The sequence below is a fragment of the Hylobates moloch genome, unplaced genomic scaffold, assembly GCF_009828535.3.
Source record: "Hylobates moloch isolate HMO894 unplaced genomic scaffold, HMol_V3 SCAFFOLD_2, whole genome shotgun sequence".
In the NCBI taxonomy this organism is placed as follows: Eukaryota; Metazoa; Chordata; class Mammalia; order Primates; family Hylobatidae; genus Hylobates; species Hylobates moloch.
In genome coordinates, this window is record NW_026652277.1 from 119740968 (window position 1) to 119758675 (window position 17708).

At 31.6% G+C, this 17708-nt stretch overlaps 1 protein-coding gene across 12 annotated transcripts in view; it reads left to right on the forward strand.

The window, feature by feature from the left end:
* GRIK2 (glutamate ionotropic receptor kainate type subunit 2) overlaps positions 1-17708 on the forward strand; it is a 671651-nt gene that overhangs the window by 518081 nt on the left and 135862 nt on the right. Inside the window, exon 13 of one of the 12 annotated variants that reach the window (XM_032155846.2) lies at positions 179-268. The exons of 10 other annotated variants lie outside the window; for them this stretch is intronic. In XM_032155846.2, coding sequence (XP_032011737.1) covers positions 179-236 — 58 coding nt within the window. In that variant the 3' untranslated portion in view covers positions 237-268. Of the gene's footprint in view, positions 1-178; positions 3577-17708 lie in introns of those variants that run through there. One more of the 12 variants, XM_032155837.2, reaches the window with a different exon arrangement.

A 17708-nucleotide genomic window follows, 5' to 3' on the forward strand; every position in this document is an offset into this window, starting at 1 on the left:
ATGTGAATAAAAACTATAAAATTGCATATAGCATTTCAAATAACCTATGGAGTTCTAGGCCCCTGTCTGATTAAAAAAAAAACGGTGAGCATATCATTATTGGAACCTTATGCTTAAATGAAGAAGCTGAAATTTAAAGAAATAAGGTGACCTAACAAGAATCCATATTTAATCATAGAACTGGAGCCAGACTGGTGACAGCCTGCAGTGCACCACAGCACAAAGGCAACATGTAGACACCCGTTGACAGAACTTTACTTTCACAACTGTAAGTAAAGTTCAAAGTTTAAGTCTTGAGCATGCAGAACTTTAACACTTGTAGCTAACATTGAGTTTTGCAGTTTTTAAAAGGAATCTGTTTCTTCATAATATTTAATGTTATTTTAGGTATTAGGTTATTCTTTTTTATCTTTTTTCTTTCTTCTTTTAGAAGATCTTAAAATGGTTTCAATCCATAAAATATGACTACGGCATAAACTTTAGAATTCTATCAGCTATGTAGTGCTTAGTAATATGCTACCTTTTAGTTTTTCACTTATTTCCTCATTTATCCTTTAAGATATTAAGTAGACGCTAATCTTTGTGCATTCACTCACTGTTTTTCAGGGTCTTTGGAATTTTCTTCCTCCTCTCCCCTTTTATCTTCCTCCTCTCCCCTTTTATCTTCCTCCTCCTTCTTCATCTTCTGTAAGAATGGAGGGCACATTTCCGAATTTCCTCTTTCTTTCTCTTCCTACTGTTTCTGTAGTTACTGATAGGAGCTTTTCAGCATGATTTGGCCACTGTTTTTTCAGTCCTTCATCGTGCTGTCCGAGCTGTCATTTGGTAAAGATTAAATTTAGAAGAAATTTTTTTTATTATATTGTGTTTGGTTGTTTTAAAATATAAATAAAAATTTGAAGCTAGACTAGATTTAATAAGAAATTGTTGAGTCATTTTATTATGTGCAGCTATTAAGTTGGTGCAAAAGTAATTATGGTTTTGCCAAAAGTACATTAAAATTAATGGCAAAAGCCACAATTACTTTTGCACCAGCCTAATATTTTTACATACTAGTATTTATTGAACTTTTTCCTTATTATCCTTCATGCAGTTTAAATAATATATGAATGTTTATATCTAAGCTAGCTTGAAGGAGGTAAGATTTTTGTTGTAGTCAATTTACCTATTCCTTGATTATTATCTCTTTTTAGTACATTACAGATAAATATATTTACCTATAATGCTATATTTATATAAAAATTTTAGGACCTATAAATTAATGTTACCATAAAAAAGATCCAGGGAATAGAAAGAGAGTAAATAGATATTAGAACTTACAAGAAATAGGAAATAATTATATAAAATAATGTAGGCTAATTTATTAAACTTGCTGTCTTTTAATTAATAAATTTGCAAAGTGTAATATGTTTAACAAATGAGTGTGTACATTCAAGTAAAAATATTTCTATGAAAAGACAGATAGGAAGAATAAAAATGGAGATATAATGCTCATAGAAAGTACATTCACACAAACTAAGGCAAATGAATTATCAATCATATTGCGAGCATTATAAAATTCTTTTGGAATGATAAGGTGTTTTTATGCCCCTCCCTTGTTTTATACATAAGATAACTGAGGCATTGAGTGGTTGAAAGACATACTAGAGATCACACAGTCAAAGGTATGACAGGAACTGGATATAGCGCTCTCAGCTAGTATAGACATTAAAGGATTCTCTTCAAAAAAATCATTTTAAACTGTTTGAAATTACTGGTAGAACCAAACTTCAAAGTGAAAAACACAAAGGTTATTCTGTAACTTTTATTAAGGTACTACCAGCTGTTACACAGGGATAAAATATTATTAATAAGTATAAAAGAGATTTTGATGGTAAATATTTGGACAGGTTTTACTGAAGTACACCAAATAAGAAAAAAAATATAAACATGATTATTGTTATAATGTCCTATAAATCTCTATAAATAGGGGCAGGAAGGAATAATTTAAATGCCTGCGATATATACAATGAGGGTTTCACAGTGAGTAAAAAATTTTTGGATGCTGAAGGAAGATAGGTTTTTTTTAAAAAGATCTTTTGGGATTTAAGGAAAAAGAATATCTACTGCTATAAGAAGTTGGAACAGTTCTATTTGTTTAGTGAAGTAGATAGTCAAGCTTGAGATGAAAAAATATTTTGAGAAATTAAATAACTGATAGCTCAAAGAAATGAATAGTCACAGATGGACTTCTTGGCCTTCTTTCATGAGCACATTTCCTATTTTATTGGCTTTGGATAAGTAAAGCTCTTCAAATGAATAAGAAATGCAGAAGAAAAAAGCATGCTTGGGAAATGTATAAAATATGTTCATTGCCTTTTTGAAAAAAATAATGATATATGTATGTGTGTGTGTGTCTGTACATTTGTGTACATATACACACATACAGATATATACACATTGTATAATGCAGAACGCAATGAATAGATATATAGATATAGATTAATTCTCATTAACCAGAATTCATAAACAATTCTCAAGGGCATTAAGAAATAATGCAATTTTTAACATCTACATGTAGAGAATAGAATATTTTAATTATGTAAAATAATATAACGCAGCACTATCAGAAATAAAAATCTGATAAAGTCAGAAATGTTATGAGTTTTGAGAACAGATAAACTGATAGAATTGTTGTAATGTATAAAATCTCTTTAGTAATTGTTTTAAAAATAATGTATTATTAAAACTCTTATTGTATGTACTTACAGAATTTGAGTATTATACAATCACTTAAATTATTTTAACTATTTTTATAAAGAATCAGAAACATTTAATAAATATTGGCAGTGCTATATGTTTCTACGTTAAAAATAGAATGTCTGATTATAATCAAATTCATCAACATGCTGTATATGCTAAACGGTTTAGTCAGTTTTCGCACTAAAAACTACTATCTGCAAGTTAAAATATTATAATTAAACAGTCATTTTTATGACTATGGAGCAATGTGGCCCACGTGACTAGGAGATTTTCTTTGGTTTTTTAATCTTGATTTTTAAATTTGAGTCAATTTTTACTAATTTACTATTATACTCTCTACTACTACTACTATCTACTAATTTACTTTTATCTCATACATCTGCCACTCTTTGAATCTTCTACATTTTGCATTTATGTTAATCTAAATAAATGTTAATTTTTTTCCAAATTTATTTATGATTTCTGTATAAAGTTACATGTCATAATTTTCAGATTATTTATATTGATTGACTAAAATGAAAATTCTGGGATTATTTAAAATGTTCCTTTGAGTATATACTTTCTTGGTTAGAAATAACTGTACTCCATTTTGCCTTCCTGATCTCAGATTTCCAATTTGGCCTTCATAATTTGGGAAATTAAAGCTATTTTTTTTTTACTCACAAAATAAATCACATGTAGCATATGTGGCCACGTAGTCAGTGTTGGCATTATACAAGAGCCGTCTAATTATATATCATTGTATTTTCAATAATATATTTCAAAGAAAAAACACTGCATGGATAAAGATGCAGAGTTAAGAAAAATATCGTAGAATAAATATAAACATTGAAGAATAGAGCGACAGAGCGAGACTCCGTCTCAAAAAAAAAAAAAAAAAAAGAAATAGACATCTTACAGTACATTTGAAAAAGAAGAGGTTTTAGAGAAAAAGGCTTGATAGTCCTGGTTTTAATAAAATGTTCAAGGTATGGTTTTGGCCAAACAAAATATATTTGCGACCTGAATTTATGGCTTCTGTTTACAAACCTTGGGAAATCATTAAAAATCATTAAAATAACTGCATATTCATTTTTTGAATAGATTAGAAATATAGTATTAGGTTGCTGCAAAAATAATTGCAGTTCAATGGCAAAAACTGCAATTACTTTTGCAGCAACCTAATAGAATCTCATATATGACCTTCCAAATTGACTTAGCTTATTATACATTCTAAAATGGGAAGTAAGTCTCAGTGAGTAGATAGGTTGACTGATGAGAAGGGCTGCAGGGTAAATATTTAAATGCTCATAAAAAGCTATTTGTTAGTGATGAGGTTCACGGTATATTTGTTAAACTAATTAGTAAGATGATCTTCTTTGTAAATACTATCAAATTTATAAAGTACCTGCATCCAGACAGTAGAATATGCTCATATTCTAAAAATTGTTCTAATATTAATAAAGTAATTTGTCAATAATTCATTTTCTGATGTTGAGAAAATATGCCAGATGCTATTATACTTCTTGATAATTAAACTACATAACAAGTCAGAACATTAATAAGGTTTTAAAGCCACCATTTTTATACAAACCTGTTATTACTTTATCCCTTCTTAAAAGGTATTCAGTTAATCTTTGAGTTTCTCTGTAACAATAGTGGCTTTGAATCAATATGTATTTCAAGTACTACATTTGTAGCTCACTTTGTTTTAATATAAGGATATTTTGATTCATATTTGCAAAAAAATTAATTGAATCAAAGCCAATCTGTTTTGCAGTAAAATAAAAGCTCCAAAAGCTCTAAACATATTAGTGATTTGTACATTAAAGCATAAAATAATTTAGGTATAAAGTCCAAATTAATCTAATGTTTGCTTTGGCCATAAGTAATAACATAAGAAAAAATATATTCTTACATTCTTAAATTGAAAGGAGATAGAAGCCAAATAGTTAAATATGAATGTCATCAGTTCAAATCAAGTGTTAGCAATGTGTAATTTTGTGAGGTTTTTCATTGGTAAATATATAGTACGTATTTATAAGGAAAGAACATAGATCTAATCATATTGTATATTTGAGCATGTTGTACATCTAAATCATATGACTTTCAGGTGTATTCTCTGTTTTTCATTTTATACAAATAAAATAATAGATCTGCCTCTTAAAAGATCTTACCATTTATCTTGAAATTGAAACAAAGAAGATCCTTAGAGAGCTACACAATGCCATAGAAATTACAGGAAAAGAATTAGGTGACTATAACTAAAGGGGGTCACAGTAAAATAATATCAACATACACCACACACACACACACACGCACGCACACATACACAAGCATTGGCTAATAATTTTTCAAGTATCTTTATCTAAGATAATTTTTCTTTTACCCTTCAGTGGATTTACTTCACATATATGTATAGTGGCCCCTTAAAGAGAGTCAGCCAAACAAACACTGCATTTGTATTATTGCTTTCTTATTTCTACCATATAAATGTAAGGGCTGTTTTGTCTTCTGTTGGGGATACAGTAAACAAGGGAGAAATGAGCTGCTAAGGAGAGGATAAACTACATCTGGAAAAGTCAGAGCTAGTTTGAGATGAGTAAGCATGTAAAGAGAGGAAGAAAGACGGAATAATGAATGCCAATCAGGAAGTTGGGGCTACAGCCAAGAATTTTAACTGCAGCCTCCCCAGCAATATGAGGTGCCTGTCACAATCACAAAACCATTTGCCTCATTACATGAATGGGTCAAATGATCAGACCAAATTGGTATTATATTTCATCAATAGATTCTTTATTTTTACTGAATCAAGAATATTATTATTTATAGTTTTATAAAATTCAGGAAAATAAGTATCCACTCTTGTAAATGTATTTGGGTAGCTTTATTGTATCTGCTACTGGTTCAGAATGTTTTATTTTGGGAGATGCTGACTTAAAGATTATCCTAGACAGCCTTTAAACTTAAAGGTAATCATTATTTGTAACACTTTGATTTCTTTTTAATCAACTATTTTAACATTGCCGTTCCTTTACCTCATATTGAATCTTAACTTAGTGGAAGCCCCTATTCTCAAAAATTTGCCTTTAATACTATTCAAATAATGGTCCCATCCAAAGTTCTCACAAAACATTCTTTGTTTTCTATGTAAAACAACATTCAAAGTGTAAAAATAACTTGAGAACATTTAGTCCAATATGATCATTTTTCAGGGAGGAAAAGTGAGGTGAAGTGACTTGTCTTATTACACAAAAATACACACACATAATTTAAGTTGAAAATCATGAGCTTTAATTGTATTATTTTTACAAAGGTTTTACAAAATCCTGTCCTGCTTAAGTAATTACACTTGTAATGTCTACCCTTATGAGTGAATAGATAATAAGTAAGGATATATTTTCAAAAAGATAATAAACTAATAAACTCGTGGGTTATCAATTCTAGAAAGAAGCTTTAATGATTACCAGGGGCAACACACACACACACACACACACACCCCGAGAGAGAGAAATCAGCAGTATAGAGAAGACTATATAATCTGTTGTATCAAGACAACTATCAATTATATTTTTTGTTGGGTATACGGCTAACTTGCACAGACATCCTAAAACATTATTTAAAAAAATGGTTGGCAAATAGAACAAGAAAGTAAACTTATGCTGGTAATCAGAGGAAGAGTAGAACCTTTAAAAAAATCATTTTCAAGGCAGCAAAAAACTCTAACAGACTCTCTTAAGAAGCGTTTTAGCTCCCACTGCTTAGCATTACTAAGTGTGAAAGGGATTCCCAGTCTCAGGCCTACATCCCTGTCAGCTCTTAGTATTTACGTGCAACTCCTTAATTCATGCTCAAGGATTATGTTATCAACAATGATTACCAGTGGTGGGAAAGCCGGGCTTGAAAAGGCTGAATAATGGCTAAGACTTGCTTCTCTTCGTGCACATTTAAAAGCAGTGCTTTCATTGATAGCCAAAATCCTGCTAACAGGGGTGGGTATTATTGTGCCTACTCCTCGGTTTCATGAAGAGATCTGTTGTTTCTTAGAATTTCTGCGCCACCTCGTCTAGTTTCATGTTGTTTTTCCTTGTGTCATTAAAAAATACCTTGTCCGCACTTTTTCTGAGTGCTGTTTCCACTGAGGCTGGCCATCCAGCAGTGGCCTGAGATTCTTAATATTTCTCTTTATTTTTTAAAGGAAATGCATCTTATGAGGTAGTGTTTACAAACCAGTCATATTTTAGATCCCACCACTCATTCTGTTTAAGAAACTTGCACTTAAGATGACAGTAATACAAAGCTCATTTAAAAATTCTTTATCTTTATAGGTTAATAATCATTCTGATATTTTGTTTATTTTTCAGAAAAATATTTTACTCGATAAAATATGGAAATTGTATGATTCTGGATATATTTTATTTTTGAATTTAAAGCAGTAAGACTGATTCCATCAGTAGTTTAAATACAGAATAAATCTGTTCAAGAAGTAGATCACAAAAAAGACAGGTAGACTGGGTAAACAAGGAATTAATACAAATACTCTTTGTCCAAAGTGTCCAATATTTACTAGCTATCAATATTACTCCATTGCTCTTGCTTAATAAAATACACACTGAAGAACAGATACATTTTAGTGATTGTTTTATTAACTCTATAATACCTCTATTATGCCCAAGGAACTCCTGTGTGCAATTTATTAAAAAGCATTAGTATGATAATTATTCATTGAAAAAGCAACTCTGCTCTGAATCTTCTACATCCACTGGCATCTACATTCTACGTAACACTGAACAAAGTGCTAAAGAATTTCATGTTTCTGTGTATATGGACCCAATGAAACAATAGTATTTTTGAGCACTTATTCTATTTTCAGTATTGTTCTAATGCTGTAAGAGATGTAAAATTAAAATGTCATACTTCATTCATTTAATCTATTAATAAGTGAATTAAGGCTTTAACATATGAAAATGATAGCAAATGGACAATAATGAAGTGAGCATTTTAGGTGGAGGAGGCTAAAATAAATATGGAATAGCATATTTACCTTTCAAGGAGTGTATCATCCAATAAGTAAATTATGCTTTAAAATATGAGTAGAATATTAATGAGCTGTAATAAAGGAAAATTTTTCCTGGGAAGAAGAACATTAACAAAGTATGGAAATCTTAATATGAATGCTATGTAAGATGTTATATGAGTGTCATGTATGAGATTTTTTTGGTCTATTTAAATAAACCATAAGACTCTTGTTGGAGCATAGTAGAAAAAATGATATGGCTCAGCTTTCTAAGGCCTTGAATATTGGGCAGAAGAGGTTAGAGTTTATAGAAAAGAAATATTGGGTTATTGCAGATTCTTGATCAATGAATAAAAAGTATTAAAGTTTAGAAGATTTACTTAATAGTCGTAAATAGAAAAGACAAAAGAGATATAGGTGAAAGAATCAAAAGATTGGGAGATCTGTTGGTTTGGAGGTAATTAGAGCCCACCAAAAATTGTAGTAATAAGGGGAGTGTGAAATAAAAATGGAAAGGCAAATTCAGGAATTATTTTGAAAAAAATAGGCAATAAACTTTGGTGATATACTAGATGTGGATATTTAAGAAAAAGAAAGATAGATGATTTTAAGAATTCTAGTCTGTGGGACAATGCTTGGATTACCTGCCACATTGGTTGAATATAGACAGGTTGTCAGTTTGGTATGGAGAGCATGATCAATTTGATATTGGTCATGCTGAGTATGAAGTATAGCGTTACCCCCAGTTACATCTATCTGTGGTCAGATGTAATATGGAATGGGTTGAACACTTGTGAGATACCAGTGGACTCAGCTGTATAGATATTCTAGCTAATCCAAAATCAGCATGGGGCTATTCCAAGAAAAGAGCAAATAGGCCAGCTGTATATTAGTATGGATGATAATGACTATATTAAGAATCTGTCGACATTATATAGTCCTTGCAATGTGGGAGTTACTTTGGTTTGGAGTGTGAGTCGTATTACTGATCCTGACGATGTGTTGCCCCCCACCACACCCAAGTGTTACTCTTTCTAATTGGAAACCTTTTGGCATAGTGCTAACTAGCTAATATATTGCATTCACTTTTATTTACTCTTATCAAATGGGATTATGAGTGTACGATATCAGGTTTCTTGAGCTTTCAGTTATATTCAATTGAACCAAATATATTTACATTCAGTTGTGTTTATTTTATTTAAAACCATCTTCCTAAATTGTAAACTTGTATATTATTTCTTAGCTTACATAGAAGTGTTTTCTAAATGTTTTATTACTTTCATTCCTTTCTTAACCATAGTTTAACTTCATCCAACTTCAAAACATCACCATATCGTTTTACATTATGAAGCCTTTTACATCTAAGTATAGAAAACGCAATATAGCCTTAACTAACATCCTGCTCATTAATGATTTGGAAGGTAACTGAAATTAATTATAGCTAGGAAAATCTTGTCCTTAGAAACTAACTCTAAAAGTACTTAAATATGTACAATTAAAGAAAAAATGATACGGGCTGTGTGACTCAAAACTAATGCACACACAATTAATTTTTAAGTAATACAGATAATTTATTGAACAATAAAAAATATTTTGGGATATATGTTATTTATAACTAACAACAGAAGATGTATAATAGCAACTGATAACAGAATAACAACCATTCTTATTTAAAGAAATTGCCATGTAGGTTACATAAACTACGTATTTGAAATGATGACAATAAAAATTTTCAGGCTAAGAATATTGTTTATTATTCATTAAGAAAGTAAAAAATTAAAAAAAAAGCAAACAAATAATAAAACCTAAAAGTGAAGTGGTACGTGCTGAATATAAGAAGATCACACAGTTTCACAGGATAATTTCGTATGTTTGCAGAGCATGCCACTGAAAAGAAACCTTCATTTTATTTACTATGGAATAAAACAGTATTTTAGGAAATTATCTCTATTTCTTAGACTTGTAATAACATTATAAAAGATAACTGCACAGACTAAACTTCAGGGTGGCAAGGATATTTTTACAGAAGATTCTTGTAGTGAATCCTGGAGTTTCATATGGATATTATAAAAGAATTTAATGGCAGTGTGTTTGATATGGTGCCTTCCCCAAAGTTATATGACATTATATTTGATAATTGTTTACCGTAGACACATACAATGTTTTAAGCTTACTTCTTAATATTTTATTTTCTGAAATCAATGTCAATTAAAAATTAATGGTTTTGAAAAATAAGCAATCTATCCCAGAAGGTATTTTTCCCCCTCTCTTCTAATATGTTTGGTTAAATTCCTTTAATTTGATTTATTTCATTTGAGAGATACTGTGATGTTTCAGAAAAATTGCTGGGGCTCTTGCTTTTAGTATTTCTTCATGGATTTAAAGAGATAACTTTTTCTAACCGTGGAAAAAATAGCAATATTCTATTCCATGTGAAAAATAATTCGAACTCAGGTGGCAATGGTAAAATATAGTACAAACAATACTGTAAAGTTTAGGCTTCAGGTAAATTTGAACATCCCTTTAGGATTTCATATCTATGCATATATTATTTAATTTTAACATTTGAAATATTTATAGTATTAGGCTTGATATGGCAGTAAATAAATAACATTTATTCCATAATATTTTAATAGAAATTAGTTAATACACTTATTAACTAAAGCATGATCTTGAGCATTTGTGACTTTTTTTGTATTCTGATAATATCACAGACTTTATGACCAAATCTTAATTATTGAATGCTCTCAGTGTGCAGGATTTGGTTCTACATAGTGAAGGATATAAATATGTTAAAAAGTGATGAAGCAAGGAGTCTTCTATCCTGAGTGAAAATTAAGGAATTACTCATTGATTGGAAAGTAGGAAAAACTAGAAATAGTATTCTTCTATAATTAGGAATAAATTAGATCATAGGAATTCCCTTTTCTTGTTTTATGGGAAATGATAAAGATTGAAATGCTGACTGGAATGGATTGCAATAAGAGAGTAGGAACATTTTCACAGGCGATCTCCATTACAGACCTGGCTCAAACCTTCTGTGCACTTCAGAGATACCTGATTTATATGAAACTGAATTTTTAGACTAATGATAATAGTTTTCTTAAGTCATTTGTTACAGTTCAAAGTGAGACAGTATAGCTAAGTTTGTTTCATAATTGGCAAATGTGACGCAAACATCAGGTGATGTTATTATTACTTATATGTAACATTTTCAACAGTTTATTATTTAAATTTGCCATCTCTATAATGCCTCACCTTATTCTTTCATGCCTTGTTTTAAACAATTTTAGTTGCAGGCAAGTCTGCTTTACAAAGGCTTGAGATGTTCCCATTTTATGCCTGGTCCCAGTAGAGATGTCATGAAAATGGCATAATTTCAACAGATTGTACTTAACAGATATATGGTAAGGTTGTCTATTATCTGATAAGCCTGAGGAGACCTCATTTCCTTTCTTCCTGACATTTAATCTAATTTTCTGCCAAGTATGATAGTTGTTATAACTGGCCCTCTTCAGGCCATTTATGGGTTAAACTAATAGTAATTTCATACCCTAGAAGTAGAGTTACCCTAGCAACTCTCTGTCCATCTAGATCCAATTTCTAAAAATACTCTCTCATTTCTGGCTATTTTCTTTCATACTGGAGACACAACTATGAAGTCCATTTCCATGTTCTGCTTCTCAAGAAAATGCCAAACACACCAGTGGATCCATGCTCACTTGTTTTGGCACCAAACTGGCCTGATCACCTATGTTGAAAAAGCACACAGCTCATTTAAATAATGCTGAAAAGTTGAACATAGCTGAAGTGGAGGATGATTTTTAAAAATCCAGAATTGAGCCTGAAAACATGGCTTATGGTCGTTCTGTGAAATTTTTTAATGTATATAGGTTTTTAGTGTAGCAATTACCTGTTTTCCATTTCTCTCCTAAATAACCAAGTTTGCATTACCTTGTCACTTATCTTTTTTTTTTAAGTTTGGATGATGTAACTTCTCTTGTTAAGAAGGATAACTGTATTTTCTTTTGAGAATTTTATATTTTTATTCAACAAAATGTACCACTACTTAGCAAATAGTTATCATCCTTCAGAATATTGTTTTTTCCACAAATACAGAAGTAACAATTGAAAATTTGAATATCAAATTTTGAATTTTTAAATTACTTTGGAAATTAAAAAGTAGTAAGAGATCACGTCTTCACATTATTAGTTTAATTATATGCCCATGAAAAGAAAAACAAAGTCACAGTAAATATGAAAATAGTATGTAATGAAAAAAAAACTTTGTATTTCTCATACTAGAATGTTTGTTTATACTTGATTTTGAAAATGATTGTGTCTACTTTGTTTAAGACAAATTAATGTGAAAAGCTATTTATTTTCCCTATTCCAATCCATTTACTCCCATCCATAAAATGAGGTGGGGAATTAATATCTCAACTAAGCAATTAAGTAGAACAAAAAAACCAGAATATTACAGTTAACTGCTGTTAAATTTTTAAACAAGATTTGCTTTGAATTTTTCATAACACACGTGAAAGTTGAGGATTGTTATGTAATAATGATGATGATGAAAAAATAAACTCATATTGAATTTAAGTTCTGACATATAAATAGGACACATTCTAGAAAGGCCATTCCAGCTTAAGGAAAAAAAGTGTTCAAATGTGTAAAATATATCACTAATTGGCTTAAAATTATATATGTTATAAAAATCATTTTTGTACTCCATTAGTTGTAGTTTGCCTATGATATGACAAAGTGTTCAAATTAGTGTTAAACTAGCTTTTCTTTCAAAAAATGGTAATGTATTCCCTCAATGAGTAGTAGATTATTTTATATATTTTCTAAATTATTTCTTTGCTGTAAAGGTCTAGAGTAAGAAATATTTAAACAAGGATTATATACTTTCAGCTAACATTTATGTAGCAATATGTAGTTTGAAAATGGCTTTGCACATATTATCTCTCATGCTGAGTTTTTCCCCCTCCTCTTTAGAAATAAATATTCAGCTCAGAGAGATTCAGTGATCTGTCACCACATACAAAGTATGTATTTGGCTGGAATTCAAACCTTCTAGTCTCAAAACTTGTAGTCATTCTATTATGCCTCTTTTAGGCACTGAAGTAATGCAAGTGCTAATAATAATGAGCAGGAGGAGAATGATTTTTAAAAGTCCATCTTTCAAAGACCTCATGAAATTCTGGAAATACAAAATTGATGCATGAAACTGCGTTAGTACAGCAAAAGACAGTAGGTAATAAATAGATATTTGAAGCAGATCAACTTTTGGGCAAAATCAAACACTATGGAATTTCAGAAAGGAGTAGGATAGAAGCTAGTTGGGTGAATTAACTGAAGAGGAAGAGGACTTTTCACTTAGTAGAAACAGCATAAACAAAGACATAATGAGACAATGGGCCAGTCTACATAATAGTTTGAATAAAGTTAAAAATATTGAGTCGTATTTTATTGAGCCTTGAAATTCAGAGACAGAGAAAGTTAAACCTAATTCAGTAGTTAATAGATCAATATTTATTCTGCACAAGGGGAGTTTCATGATGCATAACTTAATATGAGGATACCCATGGAGAAAAGGAGAATTAAGTAGAAACTGTTTTTGAAAGTCCGTGATTAAGAATGGAAACAAAAGTGCAATGCAGTCGATAAGATGAATCAAAGAGGCATTTTTAAAAGGTTGACATGTCTTTTTTTTTTTTTTTTTTTTTTGAGACGGAGTCTCGCTCTGTTGCCCAGGCTAGAGTGCAGTGGCGCAATCTCGGCTCACTGCAAGCTCCGCCTCCCGGGTTCACGCCATTCTCCTGCCTCAGCCTCTCTGAGTAGCTGGGACTACAGGCGCCCGCCACCACGCCCGGCTAATTTTTTGTATTTTTAGTAGAGACGGGGTTTCACCATGGTCTCGATCTCCTGACCTCGTGATCCACCCGCCTCGGCCTCCCAAAGTGCTGGGATTACAAGCGTGAGCCACCGCGCCCAGCCGACATGTCTTAAGCATAGTTTGTATTTAAGTAAAAATAGTAAAAGAAGACAAACTTTAAGTCTCAAGAGCTCAGAGAAGTAACACATCAATTTAGAAAAGGAGAAATTGGGAAACAGAGATAATATGGGAGAAGTTATTTGGTTCAATTTTAAACATTTTAAGCATGAGGTAATGGTGAGCTGCCTAGGTAGAAAGTTACAGAGTTGGATGGAAATCCATTGAGGGAGAATTTATGGCTGTAAATTAAGAGAGTTTTGTAATCAGCATAGAAGTTAAAGTCATGAGTGTGTTAAGTGATTAAGGAAGAAGGAAAGTTTTGAGAGCTGAAACGGAGCCATGACAGATTATCTGTTAGTGAGGCAGAGAGTGAGAAAAAAGGGTGCACGTCAGAAGTTCAAAGAGAAGACATCATTCAATAATAATGGTATTAGAAGTTCAAAAATGGTTAAAAAGTAGATTTGAGGAACAAGACAATGGATTTAAAAGCAAGATTTTAAAGCAATGGAAGTTTAGGATTAAGGAGAAATTAGGTGTAAAGATATAGGAGAATAATCAGTTTAGATGTTTGGCCAGAATTTGAAAAAGAAAGAGAGAAGTAAAAGGAACATACAAATAATTCAAATATGTTGCAAATGCTCACTTTTTAAAAAACCTTGTGCTAAAAATTTGAGGCGATGCAAAGATAAATAAGGAACTGTATTGGGATGTATTCCATTACAATATAATGGAAAAGGGAAAAGATGTGCATTAATTTATAGTGAAGAAACCAGGCTGTGATAAATATGACTTGACACTCTTCATTTTATAAATATGGAGAAAAGAAAGATATACTTGGGTTACACAAGTAGTGGTTAAGCGTCTCTAATGAAGACAGCCCAAAATAAAATAGCTTGAATTAGTGGATATTTATTTCTCTCTCATCCCCAATCCAGAGAACAGTCCAGCTCTGGTGGGACAGCTCTCTTTTCCTCAGCAAGGGGCTTCTAATACTTCTCTATTTAGCACCATTTCCTAAAATGAGGAAGATTCCAGGGCAAATGTCTTTAATGAGAATTTTCAGAAAGTTGTGCATATTGCTTTGATCATATGTCAGTGGCCCAAATTGGGTTGAATAACAAGAGTAGATGAGATGTATAGTTTTAGCTGGGCATCAATGTTACTACTAAAACCCAAGGATGAAAACAAATACTGAGCGATAGTCATTAGTCTTTATTATAGATATCCTCCATGAAGAGAGAATGAGGAAAGTTACTGAATGGTAGTACTGGGTAGTATTGAAGGATGGGTGCAGGATTTGAATATCTATGGAGTGAAGAGTAGGGAATTACAGGGTAAATGACAATATGAGCAAAGAAATGAATAAGAATAAATCCAGTGGTTTTTTTTTTTTGAAAGTGGCTAATTATCCATCTGGTCAGAGATCACATTTGCTAAGAAAAGTGGATCATAATCTTGAAATATTTTTGAAGGAAAGTGTGAAGAATATTGAATTCTGTGTTTAAAGTCTGGATATTTTATATATGGACAATGGACATAATTAAAGAATTTTAAAATAGAGATATGATATTATGGGAATTATTCCACATTAAAATCAACTGGGAAGCAGTATATCGAGATTATAAATTTGAATAAAAAGTGAAAAGTCCAGTTAGGAGACTACTGCTATGGATATAACAGTCTGAACTAGCACAGTGCCAATGGGAATACACAGAAAAGGGGAAGGGCAAGAAATGAAAAAGACATCCTAGAAGTATACTGACATAATTTGACAACTGCTGGAGTTTTGGGTTATGAGGCAAAGAAATATAAAGAATGGAAGTTGATTCAAAGGATGTTAAGCCTAAGTGATTTAAGGGCTAGTGGCAGGGCCACTGCAATTGTTCATTTAAGGATGCTGGCAGATGATGCTGTTAACAGAGATAAGAAATGTAATAAAAGAAGAAGAATTAAGAGGAAAAATTGTAAATTAATATAGGACACTGAAGTATTGGAGAGTCTACTGTCAGGACAGTGGAAATTCACTTTAAGTCAAGGGAGTGATTAGGATTTAATATATAGATTTGTGGAAACAAATAATTTTATGAGCAGAAAAATATTAATTTGGAGGCCAATTGATTTAAATTATGATTTAAATCTAAAAAGTGAATCCGAAAGAGTTGGAAGATGAGGACAGATACTGAAGCAAGATCTGGAAACAGGGAAGATAGAATTAAGTGAAACAGTCAATCTTAGAGGGGTGAGATGATTTAGCTTAAAAAAATAAATAATGGAGCTAGAATAAGAGCTGTGTTCACATTAATGTGAGAGAGATAAGGCGGACCACAGACAAAGCAATGCAAGGCCAGTGAGTAAGAATGTGTGTGTGTTGGGAGATATTGCTTGAAAGTGGAAATCGGAGATAAAAAGAATTGACTTACCTTTCCTCACTATTAGAGGAATGGTAATGAATCAAATTGAGAAACAGGAAAAGCTTCCCAAGTATTGCCATAAAGAGCAAATTGGAAATTCAAGTTGGAGACCATTTTTCTTGGCCTATATTTGTATCTTTTGGAAGCTTTATCCTTTTGGGTATCTCCAGTTTAAGAAAAAAAGCAGAGAATGTGAGGTAAGACATGTACATTATTTTAATTTAAATATCAATTTACCAAACATTTATTTTTCTCTCTTTTGAATAAATTATACAAGAGACTTCCTTGAAACCAGTGCCAGTGTTCCCAGATTCTTCCTTCTTACCTTTCTCCATTTCCTTCCTTCCTTCCTGCCTGCCTGCCTTCCTTCCTTCCCGCCTGCCTGCCTGCCTTCCTTCCCTCCCTCCTCCCTTCCATTCTTTCCTTCCTCCTCAGATTATATAGTCTGAGAAAATATAAAATAAGTTTTTCAAATGTATATGTATACATTTGGATATCTCCCCAACCCTACAACCACGTCTCATTCCTCTCATTTCCCATGGAATCCCTTGAAACATCTATATAATATTTCAGGGCTCAAGGAACTCTATGAAAAAACTAGTGATCTCAGTCAAACAAATTACACATTCTCACTATCTTTAGCTATGTTTCTAGGAGTTGTCATACGGGAAAACTAAATCTAGCTTTTATAGACCAGCTTCATGTTAATAGCTAATATACTTGTAAGAGTAGGAAAAATATATTTTAATTATCAAGAAATTAAAATTGGAGGTTGAATAACTATAGATGAAGTCATAGCATCTAATATTTACTTGCTATTATTGTGTCAAAGTATTGAATAATTGCTGTCTGCTGGCACTACATTAACCCATACAATCCTTTCGAACACCCTTATGGGTTAGGTTTTCCTATTTTTCTCATGCTTTAGGCAGGGGAACTATTGGCATATGGCTGTGAGGGATGGAGATGGGTGCTCTAGCAGCAGAGCCCGTTCATGATCTAACCACTAAATCACATTGCCTCTCATGAGCAATCAATGTTTTAGATAGTTAATTTAAAATGGTAATATTTTTTAAAGAAAACATTCTTGTATAAAGACTGATAGCCAACATTCTGTTACTTGGAAATACTTTTAAAAATGTGTATAAACTATTCTCACTAGCATGAAAGTAATAAGGGAATTTAAATGAAAATAAAATGTCTAAAACCAAAGCTAGTTCTATTTCAGTCAGACACAACAAATCAACTTAATTCCTCTTCAATCAACCTTTCTGTTTAGTGTGTCAGTTTAACTTAGAGAACCAAGCAAAACACTTTTTTGTTTGTCAAGGATAGGCTATTAAAACAAGGGTGTTCTAAAATTGCATTAGAAAGATGAAAATGGTTTGTTTGATCTTCTGAATTTTAGTATGTCAGGAACATTATTGTGAAGAAAATTGAGCTCTCTGAAGTGACGGATGCATTATTCAAATAACTTTGATTGGATGTAAGATTTTTTTTAATGCTTTCACAAAGGGGACATATTCTAATTTGGTTTATAAAAGAGTGGCTTTAAAAT